Below are 21,666 nucleotides of genomic sequence, written 5' to 3' on the forward strand. Positions count from 1 at the left end.
TGTGGGGATTCGCAGATAAGTTATTACATACATAACTAGTTTTTAAATAATTGTTTCTGGTTGATTGAATACCTTCCAGGAAAGCTGCAGAAACAATGTCGTCATTCAGTCATTTTTGCGGCTGCAGTCCTTCTGATTGAGTAACATAACCGCTGGCACCGTAATGAGTAAAGCAGGAAAAATGGCACTGACGTGTTTTCCTTCACTTCTCCAGCTCAAGGTGACTCATGTGTCACATGTTCAGATGCCTTTAGGATCATGACTGTCATCTGACGAAAAAATTACATGTTGACAAATGGAAAAAATGACGTTCAAGCAGAGGATTGTGGTGTTTCCGTCAGAGGGTTTTCACCGTGGATCAAACTTTCACGTGTTCTTCTACACGTTGTTCAGAAACGTTCATATTTATGGTTATCTCGTTGTGTACCAGAGAGACTGAGTTGTAAAGAATGAGTCAAGCGATCCACAGGGAAATATGATGATGCTTTAAAACACATCTGGTTTAAATGAAGCACTTTGGTACAAGAAAACCTTTGATTGTTTTAAATACTTGACACAGTTTTTTTTTTGTTTTTTTTTCACTTTAGTTTTTATTTCAAATTTTTCCTTTACAAAGGTGGGACAACTCAATCAAAATAGTACTAAAACAAGTACAGAACACATTTAAAAAAAAAAATAAAAAAAATAAATAAATAAATAAAACAACATCAACATTTGGGAGTCACTTTCCATGCAATCTGTCCATATTCTATTTTCTTTTCCACAATCAAGTTTTTTTGTTTTGTCGTTGTTCAGTCATAAATATTGTCCATCCCGTCCATTTCTCTTTGAACTGGGCTTCCTGCAGCCTTAGGCGATGTATCAGTTTTTCGTTTGTGTAGATTTCCTCGACCAGGTGAATCCATTGTTCTTGAGTAGGGGTGTCTTCCCTTCCCCATTTCTTCGTGATAGCTTTCTTAGCTGCTGTTAGTAATATTTTTACCAGGTATCTGTCCTTCGTTCTTATATTTTCTTCACTCAGGTTACACAAATACAATACCGTACAAGATAAAGGAATCTTATATCCAAGTATTTTCATCAATGTATCGTGTAACGTTTTCCAGTACCATCCGATTTTATCACATTTCCAGAAAATGTGTGAGTGATCCACATTCATTGTTCCACAGCCTCTCCAACAAGGCATATTTTTGTTCAACTGTTTACTCTTGACTTTGGGTGAAATAAAAAAACGTACCAGATTTTTCCAGGAGAACTCCCTCCAGATCCGCGAATTGGTGGATGTGTGGTGCATTTGACACAGTTTTTTGAGTCTTCAGTTCATCTTCAGTACATTAATGAAATCTAACCTAAAATTATCTCACATAACATTCCTGCAGACTGTTTTATTGTTTGTTTGATTCTTTGTTTCCGTGCGCTTGTTCTGTTTAAACAAGCCTATGATCAGGGTACGGCTTAGTTAAACTGTGCTAAAGAGTGCGGACCTGGAGAACAAACATGTGGAGACAACAGGTAGATGACGTATGACTGACCAAATGATTTCAGCTTACAGGCTAAACGTGAACGATCACGTTATTCTGACCCCACTCAGTTCTTCCACCATCATTTATAACATCTGTTCTGACATCTGTGCTTCTTAGCTGAGCATAAACCTTTAAATATCGCCTCATGAACTTATAATTTCGAGGAACTGTCTAGGTTAGGGTTAGGAAAAGCTTTAAAAGGAATACTTCTTTAATGGAGGAAGAAAACCTTTAGTATAAACTTCCAAACAACAATTTAAGCTGTTAAACCAACATTTCAGAGTTTAAATGAACGGTATGAATCACAAACTTTTGTTAGGGACCAAAACAAAGAGAATAGATGCAGTTTAGATTGAGCACAGAATAAGTCTTTGCAGAAAAAAATGGCACTACGACAAAATAAAAAGCTTAAACGAAAAGGATGATATCTTAAGCATCTTAGAAGACTCAAAAAATATCAATGCACAGGTCTGCTTGCTGCCATTCTGCTTTAAGTCTGTACAAGTACACTACCGATGTTGCACAAGCTACTGTCAACAGAAGCAAAAGGAGGAGAGTTCAGGACCTCTTTTGTCATAAATATCTTCGATACCGATCCAGTTTTATAGAAAGAAGACGCATAAAAAGATTGCAGCGGCAGGACCAAAGTGCCTGTATAACCAGTCCTTTATATACACTCTCTGTACACATAGAAAGTTCAAATGTCTTATTCTTGTCATCTTGGCAAATGGCATATTTAGGATTTGTCGGATACTTAAAATAACAATTTATTTTGAAAAAGGCCAGTTTATCCGAGTGTTAATTGTTTTTTTTACTGCAAAATTCCTTACTAAATGTTTTATTTAAGGTTAAATAGTGAACTGCCTTGTGGTGACCTTTTCTTCCAACATAACTACCGCTGTCGCAAAGGGATGCTGCCACAGCGGACTGTAAACAACAGTTGTTACATGCAACAGCCTGTACTTGATGTTATTTTGCACTCGTGGTTATCACAAAAAGCAATCTTGCTACTAAAAAGGCTTCAGAAAGGCTTCATGTAAATCCTGCTTTCATTTCAAGTTTATGATGTGTTTCAATGGAAGAGACTGTTGCTCATAAGGATCAGAAGTAGCCTGCTGAAGTTGTTACAATGTCACCTTGGAGGACATAGGCAGTACTCGAATTGAGGGGGGATGAATGGGGATGGCATCCCCCCCTGAAATAAAAACGGTCAAAATCATCCCCCCTGTAAAACTGCCATCCCCCCTTTCCATCCCTTATGTCATTTCATCAATGAATGTGGTTTTACTGCTATTTCAACATTAAGAGTCATTACCAGAAAAACAACACCAGAAAAATAACTTATATGACAATTTTCACCTGTTTCAAGTAATTTTTCACTTGAAATAAGTAGGAAAATCTGCCAGTGGGACAAGATTTATCTTCTTATTACAAGCAAAAACATCTTGTTCCACTGGCAGATTTTTCTACTTATTTCAAGTGAAAATCTACCTGAAACAGGTGAAAATTTTTTTTTTTCAAGTGAAGAGTCTTGTTTTAAGTGTAATGAGATTTTTTTTTACTAAAATGAGACATTTTAACTAGAAATAAGACAAATATTCTTGTTAAGATTGTGAGTTTTTGCAGTGATCCATTTTACTTATCCTGTGAAGGACAGAGTCATATTGATAAGTTCAGAAAACGTTTTTTTATTTTTGTGTTTTGATGTATTTGATGTAAGCCCAGTGGATATTTAAAGCTTACAGAAGGCTGCATTTAACTGCTGCTATGTCATTCCTGCAGTATTTCTGCAGGTGTTTTGGTCAGTGCTATTATTTGTAATATATTATATTATTTGTAATCAGCACAAATTATCTGTCCCCATATGATAAAATCCACCATCCCCCCTGATTTTATTTTACAACTCGAGTACTGGACATAGGAGTCCTTCAGGGATTTAGTTCCAGGAAAACACCGTTTTCTATGTATTTCTATGCATCTAATACCTTCAGAGTCATTGCCTGGGGCACATGTGTGTTAGCATGAGGAACAAAGCATTTTTATCCTATGATAATTACAGTTTTTCAAAGACATCCATCCATATGTTATCTATCTGTGTACTCCTGAACAGAAGGGGGTCTGTACCACCTGTTTTTGGTCAAAAAGACTGCGACGGGACAGTCCGCCAGTCCACCGCTGGTTTTCCCAGAACCAGGGGTTGCGTCAATAACATTCCAGTTTCATTCTGTGTAGGGAGATGTCTTAGGGAGCTAAGCTCCCATTCTGCAGGTTGAGCAGGTTTGTGTTTTGCCTTAAACAAAAACTTGGAAGAACAAATGAAACCCGATCAGGTGTGGATGTCATTGGAGAGTCTCCCACCAGGGGTTAAAGTTATTGTTTAGGGGGGGATTTTGAAAGCATGCCCCTGAGACTGCTTGGATCAGTCTATAAATACAGGACTGTCTCAGAAAAAGTTCTTTATTTTCTTTAATGCAATTAAAAAAAATAAAATGTCATTCATTCTGGATTAATTACAAATCAACTGAAATATTGCAAGCCTTTTATTATTTTAATATTGCTGATTATGGCTTACAGTTTAAGATTAAGATTCCCAGAATATTCTAATTTTTTGAATCCAGAATGTATGACATTTTTGTATTACAGAAAATAAAGGACTTTATCACAATATTCTAATTTTCTGAGACAGTCCTGTAGTTTTCTTTTTCCAGCTCTCTCTGTTTAACAGCATTGGAAAGCACTGGTGAGATGTTGCACTTCTTTACATCTGGTTGTTGGTTGTTGGATGGTTGTTGTTTTTTTAAAACACAATGAGGACCTCTGATTGGATATTTCAGCATCCAAACAGGTCAAAGAAACAATCTTTAACCTTTTATAAGAAGAACAAGTCCAACTGGAAATGGATGTTGGGTCAGTATGTACCTTAATTGTCATGCATACTTGCAACGATGACACCAGACAAACTGATGTCTCTCTTCAAAAACCTTGACGGGCGAGAATTCGTCAGTCAAGTATTCGTCCCTTGAGGTTTAGCACAATCCATCTATCACCGAGTACTCCAGTTCAGGGTCACATGACACGTTTCACAGAAACTACTGATAGCAGAGGCACAAAGGAAGTACACGCCCTTCAGCCAGGTAGTCAGTCAGGTGCGTTTACGGAAAGCCCGACGCCCCTTTCTGAGCTGCTTAAAGCTGCTCCGACTCCAGCATCACCATCACTGCTCAGCATCAACCCCGACTGGGATCACCAGAAACCAACTTCAGTTTCAACTATCACAGCATCAAGTGAGTCTCGTAAAATCCTAATCTAATCCAGAATTATATCCGATGAATTTGTGTGACTTGGTTTATTTGAAAAAAGAAATGTCTAATTAAATGGTCTTGATAATCTTGATTTTCTCAGTCAGTTTCGGATATTTCTAGGCATTTATGTGTTTAATTTTGTTAGTATTTTATGTAAATACCTCACTTTAAAGAATTAAATTTGTATGGAGCAAATATTTGTTATAAGCATGGTTAAGTTGGAAACTTAAAGCATCCATGTAAAAAGGAATTCTTATTTTCTGATTTGTTTTATCCTTTTACGTGTTATACATCTTTTTGTGCTTCTGTGTTGCCGTGGCAGAAATGGAGCGAGCGTTTATCCTGCTGATGGCGACAGTCGTGCTCTCTGTGACACCAGAAGTCAAAGCAGTATTGACAAATGCCAATAATACACAGGTTGGTACTGACAAACTCTCTCAGCATATGGCATCACGTAACAGAGACAAAGTTTTAAAAAAAACAATCAAATTAACTTTAAAAATCATTCATTCACAGTCACTGTAACCCATTATTGGTCAATGTGCTATTTAAACACTCAAATCATTCAGGTTGAACACATACTTAGTGTCTGTGTTTGAAAGCAAATACCACATATCAGAGGAGGAAACACTGATAACCCTTCAGCTCAGATGCTCTATGTTATCTCTATGTAGCTCTACAGCACAGTATTCTCACTGTTTTTGTGTGTCGGACAGTTTAACATCACCAGGACTGGCTGTGGAGTCACCAAACTCTGCGTGGAGACACCAGCGGACTGTGACCCGGCAGGAAACGGCACCTGTCTCTTCGGATCTGTGAACGCCAGCACCCCGATGCCTCCTAATGGCGTTGAAATGTCCTTCCAACTCAGTGGAAACTCCTCTGGATACATTGCTCTGGGCCTCACTAAGAACCAAACCGAGGTACGACACACAAACCTTTTATGATGCCTTTAAGAGCTTCTGTTCAGATCATGGTTGTGTCTCTGAAGCAGGTCTTTTATCTGTCAACCAAAAAAACAACCTGATGACATTTAGTCCCATAACCCTCAGAAATCCATGTACCACATATGATTCAGGATTAAAAAAATAAATACAAAGTCAAACATTCACAGCCGTTTATTGCTGCCTTAGACAAAATGTAAATATTCGTATTCGGTAATGTTTATCATCCCATAGTTCAAAAGTTAATATTCAACCAGGATCAATGATGATTATGTCCAGGCGACATTTATTTTTACGCAAAGCCCTACAGTAATGTTTGCATTCTCATTAGCCTGTTTCTTTGTGAATATATCTCTTGGCATCCGTCTACACAAAATAAAATCCCCCGAATGCAAAGCAACATTTTTTGAGCTCATTAATGTTTGCTCTATTTAGAAAGCAAAGTTTGCATAGCAGGAAAGTAGCCATAAACCACAACGCGTGGCAAATAATACAAAAAGCAAATAATACAAAAGCAAATGGCAACTTCCATTTTAAAGGGTAAAATAACTGTTTTCGTGGCTAATGTGTCTAATCTAGCGTCTGATCAGAAGTCCTTAATGGCCTACTTAGCCAAGATAAAAGTCCTTCTTATCCATGATAACAGAAACATTTGAGCATTTTAAACGAACGATTTCATCTGTAACACTGAAAGGAACCTGCATGTGATTTATTATCGTAGTTTCCGTTAGCCTGACTTCGATATGAAGTAAAGATAGAGACTTAACCTCAAAGTCTGAAACTGAACGTATTAGCCTAAAATATTAAAATGAAATAAAACCAAAAAAACATGGCTCTTCTTCTGTAGGCAAGGCTGACAAACTAGCCCCACCTCATAAACCTGGGTAAATGATTCACAAACTTTTAATTAACCTAAGTGTTTAATCTGGCATGGTGGCTAGTTGAACAAGGAACGAGCAAGTCTAAAGTTTTAGTAAACTAAAAGATTACAATAGTTATTTTTTTACCCTTTATTGCTGCTTGTTGCTATGTTTTACAACCAGACCACTTAAAGTTTGACACTTATTTCTAAACCAGGACTACCTTTACTCAAATAAATAAATAATTCAGGCTTTCACAAGCCATTACTAAATACACGAAATAAAAAGCAGCTTGACAAGTATGTCCCTCATTTGAAATGCAAGTAGCCTTTTCCTCACGTGGATAAAGTTTCTGTCACATGCATCCATACGAGAAATGAATACAGGATTATAATACAGGCCCCACAAAATGTGCAATAGGAGAAGTTCTTTTTTTTTTTTTAAAGGAGTTAAACACTGCAACACAGAAATAACGGGTGGGGTTGGCGTGCCTGTGGGGAAGCTGCCGTGTTCATGAAACTGACTGCGGCCGACCTTTGTGAGGCTTTGATGTGAACACAAAAGTCAGAAGATGCACGCAAACAGGGAAGTAGAGGCACAAAGCCATCCGTCAGGCACCAGAAGTAAGGGGAGGCGACCACAGTGCTTGGCTTCGTTTGCTCAACCCCGGCTTGAACAGAAACCCTTTGTCATGTTTGCTGCACCACTTCAACCTTTGTGGTATCCCCCCCCCCACCCCCCCCACACCCTTTTGCATTTCAGGGTACCACAATTCTTCTCATCTGCGCTAAAATCAATGAGACGTTCGAGTTCAGGATCAACTCCAGGAACAACAGTGATGGGACGCTCTCAACAATGGACAGGGTGAGTCTGCAGCTGCACTGACTGTATAATGTAAATATACTATATGAGAGGGAAAAAAGACTTTTAAAATATGCCAAATCTCATGTAAGTGTGCTTCAGCTTAAAATGGTTCCTTTTAGGGTGTTTTTGCTGCATTTTCCTCTCATTTGACTTTCCTTAATTGACCTCTCACCTCTCAGGAAGTGACAGAAATCCGCGGCACCGTCGACGGTGAGATGATCCAGTGCGAGTTTGACGTCCCGGGTCTGAACGCCAGCAGCACCAGGAACGCCGCAGACACCTCCTACGTTGTCCTGCTCGGATCTGGAAGTGTAAACGGATGTAAGTATTCTCTCTCTCTCTGTCTTTTTTTTTGTTGTTGAATGAATTAAAAAAAAACATAATCCAAAACCATATTACCTGTAAAAACATTTTTTTTTAAAACACCATGCTTCATTCCTCAGCTACCCTCGGACCCTTCAACGTCAGGTTTGCCAGCGATCTTCTGAACCTTGCTGACCCATCCAGCAACCTTTCACCCCCCGCCTCGTCTGGGAACAAGTGTGGTCTGCATTCTCATGGTAAGCTGCACTCCGACATTTCAAAGATGTAGAGCCGCAGATCCCTCATTTCTAGGGAATTCAGAATATCTGAATCCCATTAATGCTCTAAAGAATTATTGCAACCTCGAATAAGCATCATACATTTCTTATTTAGGGTTATTAGATTAGATTAGATTAGATTAGATATTCCTTTATTCATCCCTCAGTGGGGAAATTCACGTTGAGCAGCAGCAGCAGTACACACAACACACACACATTCATACACATACAGAGAAAAAGGATAAAGTAAAAAATATATACAGTAAGAAGAAAAATAGTGCAGTATGAGATATTATAAATACAGTACAAAAACAGGTAGGATATGCATGAATGGATACACGTCTTCTTTTAGTTCTCTATTTTCACATTTCAAATGCTGCAAATGGGCATTTAAAGTTAATCACAAACATGTTCAGGGTTCCCAGAACAAATGATCCTGACAGTCTGCAGCATACAAACCTGAGCAGTTTTACCACCAACACCGAGCAGATGAGAGCAATATTACTTTGAGTTTGTGTCAGGGTTTTACAGAAAACCAGGGAAGTTGTTTTCATCGTTCGTTTCAGAGATCAGGGATATTGGCAGCTTTTAAAAAGCACTTAATGCCGTGATGGACATAAAATGATCAGATATAACACTCTAATCCACCTGAATAAATCCTTAACCCGACAGCTCTGACTGGTCAGGGTGTTGTCAGGGTGAGGAGACTCCCAGTAACAGCCCAGTCAACGCCAGGAAACAGGTTTTCCCAAAACCTTCTATTGTTAAAAAATAGGAGTTTAACCGTTAGTGGTTTCAAAGCTCAGACGGATCTGTGTGTGTTGTCAGAGATGCTTTGTGTCAGAAGTAGTTCATTCAGCCAGTTATTGTATCATTGCTTTTACCCTTTGTGATGTATCATGTACGTCTCGTCTCTCCTCCCAGTTCTGGCGTTCCTGGTGAGCATCCTCACAATGTCTGCCCTCAGGACAGTCTAACAGCCCAGAGAAGAAGCTATCCCACAAAGACACGATGAAGGAACCCGGTGCGCTAAGAGGGGAGGGGGGGAATGAGTGTCAAACTATTTATTTATTCTTTTGCACTATATTTGTACCCGAGGAAACCTCAGGGCTGAAGAATCCAGTGTAACCAATACAACTGATGTTTCATATTTGTTGCCTTGCTGAGCCTTTTTTTCTTTTTTGACTGTTCTGAGGGGTCACCACCCGAGAACAGCTTTCACTGCTTTGACAGCACATTCATGTAGACATTGTAAACATAAGTAAACTAGGAGTACAGTACCTTCAGATATCTGATCTGCGATGCTTTTATTGTATCAGGACATGGTTGTACTTTCAAGTTATTCCATTATGTCTGCATTATATACAGTATATCTTTTAAATAAAGGTTCTCACCCAATGTTTTTCTCGGTTTGCATCTTTTTACTCCCCAAGGTATCAAAAGGTGGTTTTAAATGAGGTGAATATCTAGTGACTGCATGGGTAATGCTTGAGTGTTCACATCTATGCAGTGATGGACAGTAACGGAGTAAATTTACTTAAGTACATATCCAGAGGATTTGTACTTTACTTGAGTATTAGATTTCTTTGGTACTTATTACTCTTACTTGAATACATTTCCAAGACAAATATTTTTACTTTTACTCGAGTAAATTTCTAGGAAGGCTGAAAAGTACTCGTTACTTTCAGGTCTGCTCTTTTTTCTTCTTCCCTAAAATCCTATTGGAAACAAGCTGTTTTTGTCAAAGGAGGAGACCTATCACAGTGCACGCTCTCCACTGGGATGTACGTAAAGCGGAAATACGTCAAGCCTCCTCAAAACGATACCGCCAAAGTAGCCTGCGTTTGTCAAGACATAGCCGCAACAAGTAAAGATAGAGCCGCAACAATGGCTACACCTGCGTCAGGAGAAGAAAGACAATCCGCTGAGTCGTCTGAGTCTGATAATGAGCCGGACTCGGAGCAGGGACTTTCACAAAATCCTTGGCCGTATCTTAAATCAATGTTTGAGTTCGACCGAGTTAAAAACGAGGGCACAGACAAACCACAGACATTTATTTTCAAATGTTTATTGTGTCTGCCGAAGCAGAACTACCTCTCTGTTTTCAACAACTCAACATCGAATTCTCAGAAACAAGAGTTAAAAGATCCTTAAATTAATTTAGAAAAAAATATAGTAATTTACTGATGTGGAAAATAAGAAATTTACTCTTACTCTTACTTAAAGTAAATTTAAAAGCATTTACTTTTGGATACTTAAGTACCTTTAAAAGAAAGTACTTTTCTACTCTTACTCGAGTAATATTTTGACTGAGCTACTTTTACTTGTAACGGAGTAAATTTTGACTAGTATTTGTACTCTTACTCAAGTACTGGGGTCGAGTACTCTGTCCACCTCTGCATCTATGAAGTGAAGAATATCCGTTAAGGACGACATGTTTATAAACTTGAACCATATTTGGAATAAAAAGCTCTAATTTAGTCACCCGGATGGAGAAAAACTAAACTGAGCAGAAGATGTTTCAATACCAAACGCTGATTCGTGCAAAAAACACACGAAAGTGGACGTTCAATTCTAATATTTTATTGCAATTTATTTCTTTACAGTAAAACTGAAAAGTATAAAAAAAACAGACATTAACATACAGACAAACAAGGTCAAACAAACTCACTGAGGGGAAGAAAAAAAAAAAAAAAAGAGGAAAGCTAAAAACTGTCTTCTGCTGCTGAATTCCTGTCCATCCTCCCGTTAAGACATGTCCATCGAGCCGTCGTCTCTGAGAACAATCTCCAGTCCATGTTCCTGCCTTCGCTTGAAGACGCGTGAAAACACAAACCTACAGCTAGTTACTTCTGTTACAGAGATACTTGACACAAAAGAAAGAAAAGAAAAAACTTCAGGAACAATGTGACAACAGTGTGTGCACCATGCTTGTGTTTGTGTGCACGTTTTTTTAGGTTTTATATTCAACATGAGTGTTAAAACAGGAGCCTGAGCTCGTTCTGGGGGAGCTGCTGTCGGCCGAGCCTACGAATCATCGTCGCCGTTCACACTGTCGCCGTCGTCATCGTCTCTTTCCACATGCTCGCCTTCCTCTTCTTCCTCTTCCTCCTCCTCTCTCTCTTGACTTTTCACCTGCAGATTCAGCAGCACGTGATACAAGGTTAATGCATCCAATGCACAGGATTTCAGTCAGTTATCTTCTTAAAACCTCCAAAAGTCTATGTAAACATTAAACAGGATTTTAAAAGTCAAAAACAAGCAGTTGCATCTTTTCTTTCTGGAGGATGGAGAAGATTTAAGTCTGTAATGCTATTTTTATCTTTCTTTTACGATCAAAACCTGCAACCAATGATGGAACTAGTGGGCGACCGATAATCGGCCGTGGCCGATTATCGAATTCGATATTCATAATTGTATTAATAATCGGTATCGGCCCCCCCCCCAAAAAAAATCGAAAATAAATAATTTCGATTTTTTTTTTTTAAAGAAAAATTAAGAAATTTACTGAAATACTGCATTTTCTTTTTGTATTAAGAATGTTCAACATGCTCAAACTTAAGTAAATATTTGCACTTAAAAAAACAACCTGTGTAGCCATTTTCACAACCTGTAGTGTTTGGTTGTTTGTCATGTGTACTAGTTAGCTTACTGTTACTACCTCCAAGTAGGCACTTGCTGTGGTTTGGGTCTGGGAATTGGGAGTATTGTGCCTGACTGTTCTAAAATTGAGGCTGTTATTCCTCTTAATTTGTTATTCTTTATAGGCAGCTTTTTTATTTTATGTAAAGAGAAAATTCACTTAATGTTATTTTTAATAACTGAAATGCTGCTTGTTTAGTTTGATGTTCCATAATTTGCACTTTTGATGTGTGAGCCGTGCGAAGTGAATATTGCTGTCCTTCCTAGTTAAAGCAATAAATTGCTCACCAATCATTTAAATGAATTCTTGTATTGAAATTTGTTTTCTCCCAAAAAGGTAAAAAAGGGTAATAATCGTATCGGCTGATATCGGCTATCGGCCTTTTTGATTTCCCCCTAATCGGTTATCGAAATAATCGAAAAAAAAAGGCTGATCGGTCGGACACTAGATGGAACAGCATTTGCAACCGCTCTTACCTCTTCCTCCTCCAGCAGGTCTCCCTCCTCTTCCTCCTCCTCCTCCTCTTCTTCCTCTTCTGAGTCGTTCATGTCCTGGCTCTCCCTGTCTCTCTTCAGTCCGTCGTCCTTCTTGTTGCTGGAGTGAGGAGGTGAAGTCACCTCTCCCGGCTCTGGCTTGGTGCTCTTAGCTGCTGGCAAACACGAGAGGACGTTCAGTAAAGCTCGTCTATTAGAGACGGTTAGAAGGTGGCACCTGAAACTGTGTCTGGAGAAGACGACGTAGTTCATATAATATCTGGATGTGCATCAGATCGCACTTCTCAGGTGGTCGCTTTGTGTTTGTTGTAGTTCCAACGCCACACCACAAGCCACGTGACGACAGCCAGGGCCGTCACTCGTCAACATCCGTGGAGGCAGAACGTCAGGGTGAAAATCACCTTAAAGCCAACTTGTGGGTAGATCACCTACCCGACTTCTTGCTGTGGTCCTTCTCCATGCGCTCCAGGCTCTCCAGCAGGTCATCCACTTTGCTTTTAATCTGGGTTAACTCCCGCTTGATGGTTTGCAGCTCATCCACTCTCACTAGAGAGAAAAACAACATCAGAAAAAACATATTACAACACTATGAAGACAATTTTTTCTGTTCTTTTGTTTCTCTGATGCTGATGTTTTCTGATGCTTATGTTTTATATTATGATGTGTTATATCTGATCACTTTTATCTCGGCTTTTCGTACCTTTGTTATGATTTGACGCTATACAAATAAATTGAAATGGAATTGAATTACAGAGCAGATCACTCATCTGTGTTTGTGCAACACGAGTAGGAAAGTAAAGGGTCTCAATACCTGCTGCATCAGATATTCTCCTAAATCGATTTTTTTTTGTTCTACCAGCTTTTCTTATTTTCAAATCATACTTTTTTAAGTTAATTTTGCGTGCGGGTTCGTCACCTGTCCTTTGACATGACAAGGAGAAGTGAGATTCTGCTTTAATGAGCTTCTCCAAAAACTCACGCAAGGGTTTGAGTGTGGTAGATTTACGTTTATCCCATGCTCTTCCAGATTATGAACCCTCACGAATTTAAGATTTTAATAAATCGGCACGGCTCAAAATTAGAAGTGGGGGCCAGAAAGGCTTCGGTTTTTGCAACACTGAGCCAGTCGGGAGACTCACTCGTTCTCGATGACGAGGTCCTCTGACTGCTCTTGGAGGAAGAGGTGAAGCTGCTCTTGGTCCGCCGGCTGCTCCCGCCGCTCAGGCTGACCCGCGGGCGTTTGGACGGGATCACAGCCCGCGACAGAGGAGGGGGAGGGGCGGGGACACGAGACGGGTACGAATACATTCTAGGATCAGACACAAAAACAGGACGGATGGTTAAAACTGATTCAGGCCCACACTGGGCAAATAAAGAGCTGTGATCATTCAGGACAACCTTGATGCAACTAAGATAAAATGATTCAGTATTCTGTTTAAGGAAGAAGTTCAAAAAGAGAAAATAAAATAAACAGAATGATAGAAGTCACCCCTTTGACAACTTCTTTGCAAACCTTCACTCACCTGTCATAATAATCTCTCTGAAAATCATAGTCGAGCTCGAACGAGGAACTGCTGTTCAGGGAGAAGCAGAAAAATCAAATTCAGTGTGCACAGATATGCAGTCTGCATTCTTTACGGTGGTTTTTCAAGACAAGATAAGCCATCTTAACGATTAGATAAACACGGATGCGCACACACTTACCTGTACATGTCTCCAGCGGAGCGCTTGGTGGTTTTTGACCTGTGTGGTTTGGGTTCTCCGGCCAGGTTGATGTCTGAGGAAAAAGATCATTAAAAGGGTGTTGCTAAAAGATTTCAGATTTCCTTTCTACAAAACCTTGACTGCTGTTAAAACTGGTCTCTTTTTACAGTTACGCATGTAAAATGCCTGCCACTCGTAAAAAGGTGACATGTTTGAACACGTATGAGGAAAACGGAGCCAGTTTTACCAGCACTCATCACATTACATAGTGGAAGTTTCTCCAAAACACAAAATTCCTGATGCGAGAGCCAATTAAAACATATTCAAGTCAGGAAAGACCCATGACAAGCATTAGATGAATGAGTTTCTCTTCCAGGAATCTTTTTTTTTTTTTTTTTTTTTAAGCCATCACATTTCTATAAATTTTTTTTAGCTGTGCTTCAATCTGATAGTTTATAACTTATTTCTCTACAAACACAAGAAAAAATACAACGCGTGAAGTTACAGTGAGTGCGCCGCTTTCTTTAGGTTGAGCGAAAGGTTGTTCGGTAAACAAAAGACAGCCCTCGCTGGTTTCTGAACTTCCTTGTGCACGTCAACGGGCATTGAATGTTAATGTTTACTGATGGTTTTTTGATTTCCACCATGCCAGAACAGCAGACAGGACTTCCTCATAGCTGTCACACAGCAGAGAAGAGGCCTGTTTTCTCATCAACAGTGAGGCGAATCTGTGGTAAAGTGTACTAGGGGAAAGTACAAATTAACCTGACAATGTTCGTGATTTAGACACACCAGTTTTGGCGTGCGACATCACTGCTGAAAAAAAAGAAAGAATAACGTAAATCTTACAGTACATGCACCATTTGTTGGGAAATGTTAAAATTTGTGGGAGTATTTGCAGGTTTGAGGGTAAAGCAAGCTGTTTTACAGGATGGATGGATCGCTTTCATGGAAATACACTTTTTTAATCTGCCAATGTTGCCAATTGCCAATTCCATGTCAAAGAAAATATTTCAAAAGCACAGCGTATGATGTAAAAGGATGTTAAATGGGCTTTAGAGTAAATTGTTACAAAGTGCAAGCATTTCAACAAATCACACAAATTAATCTCAAGAAATCGCCTCCAGCTGGAGGAGAGTGTTGCAGCTGATTTACGTATCACACATCCGGCTCTTCAGGGCCGCTGAAAACAAAAATGCTAAATCGGACACTTGTTGCAACATTTGAGAACATTTATGTTCCTTTCGAACCAGAGCAAAGTTTGCATGTCTTTTACTGTTCCAGCTGAACAGTTCTGCATCATCACTTTCAAGCCACTCAACATTTCAAAAGTATGAACATAAGAGTAAAACGGCTATTTTACAATAAAAGCTATAGGTTTAAACATTTCCGCTGTGGGTTTAGAAATTCCTGTTCACCATTTCTGCATGGACTATAAATAAAAGCTCAACTTGTCTCCCTGAAACAAAGTCCTAGATTTGGACGGGTTGAAATTGACCTGCCTAAAAATGGTTAATGATACTTACATCTCAAAGGCAAAAGTCAGAAATCCATGTTAAAGTAACCGATAAATAACAAATGTGTGCTAAGAGAGTCCTCACCAAGCACTTGTCCAACAATCATTCTGCCGTCCTCCCCGCCGACGGCGGCGCGAGCGGTTCTCTCATTGGCGTACTGGACAAAGGCGTAGCCCTTGTGGACGGAGCAGCCCACGATCTTCCCGTATTTGGCGAAGATGGCCTCCACGTCTGTCTTGGTGACCAGCAGGGTGTTGAGGTTGCCAATGAAGACCCGAGAGTTGAGCGAACGCGGGTCCGTTTTGTTGGTGACGTTGCTGGCCATCAGGGCGGCGTTGGTGGGTGAACGACTGACAGAGACACACACACAAACAAACACACACACGTTGGAGATTTAGAGGCAGCCTGAAGGGTGGCAGAAGCTCTCAAGTGCCCGACGCCGACTCAGACACTGAAGAGTGCCCCGCTGAAACCACCATGAACCAGGACAGGAGAATACATGACTGCAGGGTTTATTGGAGAATTAGGATTAGTGAAAAGAACAACACAGAGTAACACTGACGGGAAAGAAAAAGGTGCAGGGAGCTGAAATTCGTCGGTGAGCGTCCAAACATGGCCTGATCATTTTGTAAACATATTGCTATGCAGAGTCTGCTTTCTTTCTGTCTGTTTATTTTTATTTTTTTGGCTGCCCTGGTTGTACTTTTCTTGGTGTCATGCAAAAAAATACTTTGCACCGAATAAAACAAATTCAAAAAAAGCCTTAGACAAGTATATCGACAGAAATAATTCAAAGATGGACCAGTCAGAATACTGAACAAAAGAAAAGACCCACATTTAAAAAAAAAAGTGACCTTCCGTGTGTTCCCGCTTCCTGGATTGGCAGTGGATGTCACCCCCCCCCCAAAAAAATAAAAAATTCACTGGGTTTGTATGTGTATATTTATGTATGTGCATGCATATGTATATATATGTATATATATATTAAATATAGCAATAATGCACATATATATGCCTTTGGTTTTTTACCTGCATGGTATCAATCATTAATGTGTGTGCAGACAAGGTAAAAAAATTAAAAATAAAAAAAAAAGTGACCTTTGCGGTCCGATTTTATACCAGTTGGAAAACATCCAAATGCAGCAACACTAAAAAATATCAATTTCTTGAAAAAAAAAAAACAACTTTGCAACTGCATCAAGATGCATCCATTGATCTGCTTTTCCCCCCCCATATCACGTTGATCACAAGAGTCAAGCAAACATTTCACAGGACCACTCCCGATGCCAAAAAGGTCCCTCAACAAAAATCTCTTCTCACCACATTTAGGAACAAAAAGAAAGCTGTTGACTAGAATTATGCACAACTTCCTCATATCAGTGTCACTCTCACGATCTCACCCACGTGACAAGAGACGTATACAGTATGTATAAAAAAGCCAAACTTGGAGATCTGATATTCCAGTTTACCAAAGACTGGTATAAAGGCTCACATGTGGCTGACAAATAAATGTCAGCATTGGATTTTTTCTTTCAGGCCTTAATACATCTGAAAGCAAGTTGACACTTCTGTGCCATGTTTACTCAGGAGTGAGCAATTTTGTCATGCCCTTCCCTCTCAAAAGCTGCAGTTATTCATTTATAAAGTCGCACTGGCTGTCGTGCATTGACAGAGAGCAAAATACATCGATTAAGCCATGTTTAGAACTAGTGATTTCCTGCAGAGAAAGTAATTAATAAACCACCTAAAATATATTTGCAATTGAATTATGTAGGCTTTATTTGCTCTTCGGGTGCTGTTTACCTGCCTGGGCTCAGTTTTTTCTAGACAGCTCAAGAAACGTTTGTGACAAAAAAGGTAAAGTCTCGCAAGACTCTGGAGATGTGAACATGAAAACAGCAGTGGCATCAACAGAAGCGCCCCCCTTCTCTGACAGGTGGGGTGGGGGGGCTAACATTCATCACTCACTCCATAGCGTCTGTGTGCTGGGCTGTCATCTGCCTGAGGTTTGACACTGTGGGTTGGGCTGAGTTTGGGCTGGTGTCTGGACCTTCACCTTCGCCCCTCGCGATTTATACTGAGGTGACAAAGAAGACACCTCAGTCAAGCTGGGCAGGGTTATCGGGTACCAAATCTTACCTGGCTGAGTGTTGTGCAGGAGTCAGTGAAGAGGTAAACACAGTAACACAAGAGGAACCACGGCTAGGCACCGGGGGACTAAAACTAGACACTAGTTTAACTGGAACATCTGACACCGGTTCACATAATTCAGATAACGCGGCAGAACACGGCACAGATTTAAGTTTACAAATCAGTTTATACCTGCGACTCAAAACAAAGCCATTACGTTCTTATAATTAGAAATATGCACTAATTTTGGGCCAGTTGGTCCATAAAACGCTCTGAGTGAGTGCCGCCTTTATAAAATGTGAAGACAGCAGTTACAATCACATTTTATAATTAAAATCAGGTTCCAACTGTACTGACACCGTAAGGTCCATCCTTTTAGACAAGAAACTGTTGTAGAAATATAGTTAACAAAAGATAAATGCATTAATGTGAAACCAAAACTTTGGATACATGTACACGCTGGAAAAGTATGGGTAGGTGTCCAAACATCTGACTGCTGTGGATAAACCGTAAACACTCCTCAGAGTCAAACCAACAGGTTGTTTTTCTTCCCATTTATGTTTTGAAACACTTAGATCAAATATTAAATATTTAAGTCTCAACTCTGTGACTCCACGACTTAGATAAGCATATTCTTTCATGCGAAATGCCATAATACAAAAAGGTTATGGTTTATTCACCTTTTCAGTTATACAGAAGCTTCAATTCAGCGACATTACACTGTATATTTGGACTTGCTTCTTCCCAACATGCAAATTGGTTAAAATATATAATGACCTTTATCATAGCTCTAGAGTCGTCTTTCCTTCTCCAAACCTTGGGACTTTCACTTTTAAAAAGGAGTTTTTTCATCAGCCATCTCTAATTAGACTAATGCAAAAACTTTTCTATTTTGTCAACCAGGAGTTCTCTTATTAATTAAATCTCTCAGTTAAGGATTTCATCGTATACAGTGTTTTTTTTCCCCCCCTTTTTTTTTATCCCCAAGGACTAAGGCCCAACAAAAAGTCTCCTAATGACTTCCTTCTTTGTAATGCAGTCGGGGTAGTCGTTTCTGTTTGCATTGAGGAGGTAATTTGGCCCTCTAAAAGACGAAATGGAGAAGTGAACACTCCCTGGTGAAGCAGTTATTAATCTGAATCTGAAGTTAATATTAGTTTATGTTCAAGAAGCTGCAGAGCTCTAAAACTAGAGAATGAAGGAGCCTTGAAGTGGGATTAGACCACAAACTAACACTGAATGTGAAATGAATTGAATTTGGTGCACATAAAACAGCAATAACACTCTTTAATATATAAAGTTTAATTAAATGTGTTGGTGATGTTAGATAACAAAACCAAGGCCGCTGGCAGCCCACGGCAGTCAAAATCAGAAGGGAAAAAAAAAAAAAAAACACCAACTCTTCAAGCTAAAGGATAAAAAGAGAGAAAAAATAAAAATAAAAAAAAAATTGAAAAAAAAAAGCTGATCGTAGTATGAGCCAGAAAATTAAAGTGGGGATTTATACCAAAAAAAAAAAAAAAAAAGTTACCTAAGCCATCCACAAAACCCCCGCCTGGACATCGACAGCGCCCCCTGCAGGCTTTAGTGCGACACACACTTAGCATGGCTAATGTTGGCCAAACACCCATTGAAAAGCATTGAAAAATACGAAGCAATCAAACCAGTTCCTGTCCTTGTGAAAAAGAAAAAAAAATTAAAAACAAAAAAAACAAAGCCTGCAAAACTCTGATAAATCTGCTGCAAAGCGTGAATCAACCATTGGACCAGGATGCTGCTGCAGCCGGCCGGCAACTACAATAACCGGCCAAAAACACATCCTCAAGGAAAAATCTTCATATAAACACTAGAAAAATCAAAGCTAGACAATCTTGCAAAAAGAAAAACAGCTAAGATGCATCCGAACTGTGTCTTTGAGGAGCATTTCCACGTTGGCTAAGCTAGCCAGCACATTGTGTGCTGTCCAAGTGGAAAAAGCATCTTTGAGGGGGAAAAAATCCAAAAACAAAAGAAAAAGGAAGGAAAAAAATATAAAAAAATGTCTGGGGAGAAAATACTCACCACGACCTTTACGAGCAAAATGTCTTGATTTCGTGTAAAATCTGTCAAATTGCAATATAGGTCGTCCTTTTTTGGTGCACCCCCTGAGCAGCGAGCTAGCTTTCCTCTCTAGCCGATGGCGCAGTGACGGGCGCTGGTTTTGAATCACCGACAAGACGGCGGGGCGGGGTCTGGGACTGAAGAGTAACGGAAAGAGCAACGCAAGGAATATTCCGGTGCGAGCCGGTGTTTAAAACGAACTCGCCGGCCTTCCTTGTTAACTGTTCGTTCTGCTATCAAAATAAAACCTTCAATATTTTAGTTTCTATTTATGATGTTGTTTTTGTGTCAAAACTATGTTTACACTTGCTGTTTTTGAAAATTAAGCTACCAAACGGTTAATTTATTTTTCTTTTTTTTTGTTTTTAGTAGATCAGAATTTGCATTTACATTTACATTTAAATAATTGTCATGTCAGTCACAGTTAAAATAATTTCCTAAAGCCCGTGAATGTCTTCAAAGATGACATATTATAGGAAAAAATAAATACATTCATTAATTTGTTTCTGTAATTTTAGACCATTTGTATGTTGACCATTTGTATGTTTGAAGCAACGACCAAATTAAATAACACAGGCCTATTAAAACCCTGTTCAACATGGTTAGATTAGATTAGATTAGATTAGATTGTCCTTTATTCCTCCCTCAGTGGGGAAATTCGCTCTGTGCAGCAGCAGTACACACAACCCACACATGCAGCGAAAGGGTAAGAAAAAAGTAAAAAATATATAATAAAAAAATATAAACAGTATATTGGAATGAAAGTAAAAGTAGTGCAGTACGAGAAAGAAAGAAAAACAGTGTTTATGGTCACCCCCAAAATGACAAAGCCTGCAGTTTGGACCAGAACATTTCTCATTTAATTAGCTGTGTAGACCCAAATCAGAGTAGAATGTTTCTTTCTTTCTTTTTTAAAATAAATCTCTAACCAACTCCAGTACATGGTACATTTTACACACCTCAAACATGGGTAGCACAAACCAATTTCAAAGCTGGCACACACAACTTAAAAAAAGAAGTGTATGGTATTACAATGTATAATAAACACTTTATCTATCCATATATTAACTGCCAAGACGTTCCAACACTTGCAGAGAGGTGTAATCTCTCCTGACATGTCCTTCTTTATAATCATTGAAATGTGTTATTGTCTTTATGCATTTTCATGTCTTATTTCCTGTTTTGTAAATACATTTCAACCTCTTACATCTATTACACTTAATAATACAAGCCTTTGGTGAGCCCCATCATGCAGGTGAAAAAAAAACCCTATGTTAGTAATCAATTAATGTAATCACATTTTAGCTGTTAAGTACTATTATTTTGATAAAATAACAGAAAGTATGAATATTATTCTCATGATCTGTCTGGGGAGTCAGCAGATGGCAGTGTTGTCATTTAGACAAACGACGGGAAACTGATTAACACCACACTAGAACAAGGCAGAGGTTATGGTGTCAATTAAAATAAACTGCAATAAAGCTGTAGCACAGTGGGAAAAACATAAAATGCAATTTCCATGTACCTTTATTGATAAATGTTTTCATCACCAGTGCAGGGCAGATGAGTTACTTATGTGAAAAATTTGAAAACAGACAATTTCTCAACCAAGCTCCAACATGAAACCATGTTGACAGGTGAAGTAAAAATTTAGAAAGCTGTTGAAAAGGTTTATATATGTACCGGCGGAGGTGTTGTTTCTATGACACAATAAAAACATAAGAAAATATACACAGAGATAGAATGAATATAAAAATGTAATAAAGGGATTGGTAAAATTGCTCAATATATTCTATTTATATCCAATTTTCAGTGGATGAGTCAATTTCCTGAAGCCTCAATAAAATGTCAGTGGTCAAAACACCACAAAGATGCAGTAAAAAGGGACCCGTTTCACTGAAACCTATTAATCGCAGCTGGTTTTAGGGAATAGTCAAATACTCCACTCAGCAATACCATCATCTAGTGTCCCGCTTTTGAAATTTATATTACAGCTTTGTTAACCAC

At 39.0% G+C, this 21,666-nt stretch overlaps 2 protein-coding genes across 3 annotated transcripts; one reads left to right on the top strand and one right to left on the bottom strand.

The window, feature by feature from the left end:
* Nucleotides 1-4,590: 4,590 nt before the first annotated feature.
* Nucleotides 4,591-9,469, top strand: LOC133452198 (putative ferric-chelate reductase 1). The gene is made up of 7 exons (XM_061731419.1): nucleotides 4,591-4,804; nucleotides 5,145-5,239; nucleotides 5,539-5,745; nucleotides 7,389-7,490; nucleotides 7,670-7,811; nucleotides 7,934-8,050; nucleotides 8,996-9,469. The coding sequence occupies exons 1-7, from the start codon at nucleotides 4,591-4,593 to the stop codon at nucleotides 9,046-9,048; spliced, it is 930 nt and encodes a 309-aa protein (XP_061587403.1). The 3' UTR covers nucleotides 9,049-9,469.
* Nucleotides 9,470-10,638: 1,169 nt separating this feature from the next.
* On the bottom strand, nucleotides 10,639-19,750 carry LOC133452546 (heterogeneous nuclear ribonucleoprotein C). Of its 2 annotated transcripts, none has more exons than XM_061731932.1 (9): nucleotides 19,621-19,750; nucleotides 17,398-17,506; nucleotides 15,514-15,779; nucleotides 13,913-13,985; nucleotides 13,732-13,782; nucleotides 13,348-13,517; nucleotides 12,641-12,754; nucleotides 12,191-12,360; nucleotides 10,639-11,206 (listed from the first exon to the last, which is right to left on the bottom strand). In XM_061731932.1, the coding sequence occupies exons 2-9, from the start codon at nucleotides 17,424-17,426 to the stop codon at nucleotides 11,099-11,101; spliced, it is 981 nt and encodes a 326-aa protein (XP_061587916.1). In that variant the 5' UTR covers nucleotides 17,427-17,506; nucleotides 19,621-19,750; the 3' UTR covers nucleotides 10,639-11,098. The 2 variants fall into 2 exon arrangements, with proteins under 2 accessions (XP_061587916.1, XP_061587917.1); XM_061731933.1 differs by lacking the exon at nucleotides 19,621-19,750 and adding an exon at nucleotides 19,091-19,602.
* Between the last annotated feature and the right edge of the window lie 1,916 nt (nucleotides 19,751-21,666).

The sequence above is a fragment of the Cololabis saira genome, chromosome 10 (genome assembly GCF_033807715.1).
Source record: "Cololabis saira isolate AMF1-May2022 chromosome 10, fColSai1.1, whole genome shotgun sequence".
Classification (NCBI taxonomy): Eukaryota; Metazoa; Chordata; class Actinopteri; order Beloniformes; family Belonidae; genus Cololabis; species Cololabis saira.

Coding starts and splice junctions, on each gene's coding strand:
- LOC133452546 (XM_061731932.1), bottom strand. CDS start 17,426: ATGACAGCCCAGCACACAGACGCTATGGA. Junction 13,986..15,513: donor GATTGTTGGACAAGTGCTTG/GTGAGGACTCTC, acceptor CTTTTTCCTCAG/ACATCAACCTGGCCGGAGAA. Junction 12,755..13,347: donor GACCTCGTCATCGAGAACGA/GTGAGTCTCCCG, acceptor TTTTCTCTCTAG/TGAGAGTGGATGAGCTGCAA.
- LOC133452198 (XM_061731419.1), top strand. CDS start 4,591: ATGACACGTTTCACAGAAACTACTGATAGCAGAGGCACAAAGGAAGTA. Junction 7,491..7,669: donor CGCTCTCAACAATGGACAGG/GTGAGTCTGCAG, acceptor CTCACCTCTCAG/GAAGTGACAGAAATCCGCGG. Junction 8,051..8,995: donor GTGTGGTCTGCATTCTCATG/GTAAGCTGCACT, acceptor CTCTCCTCCCAG/TTCTGGCGTTCCTGGTGAGC.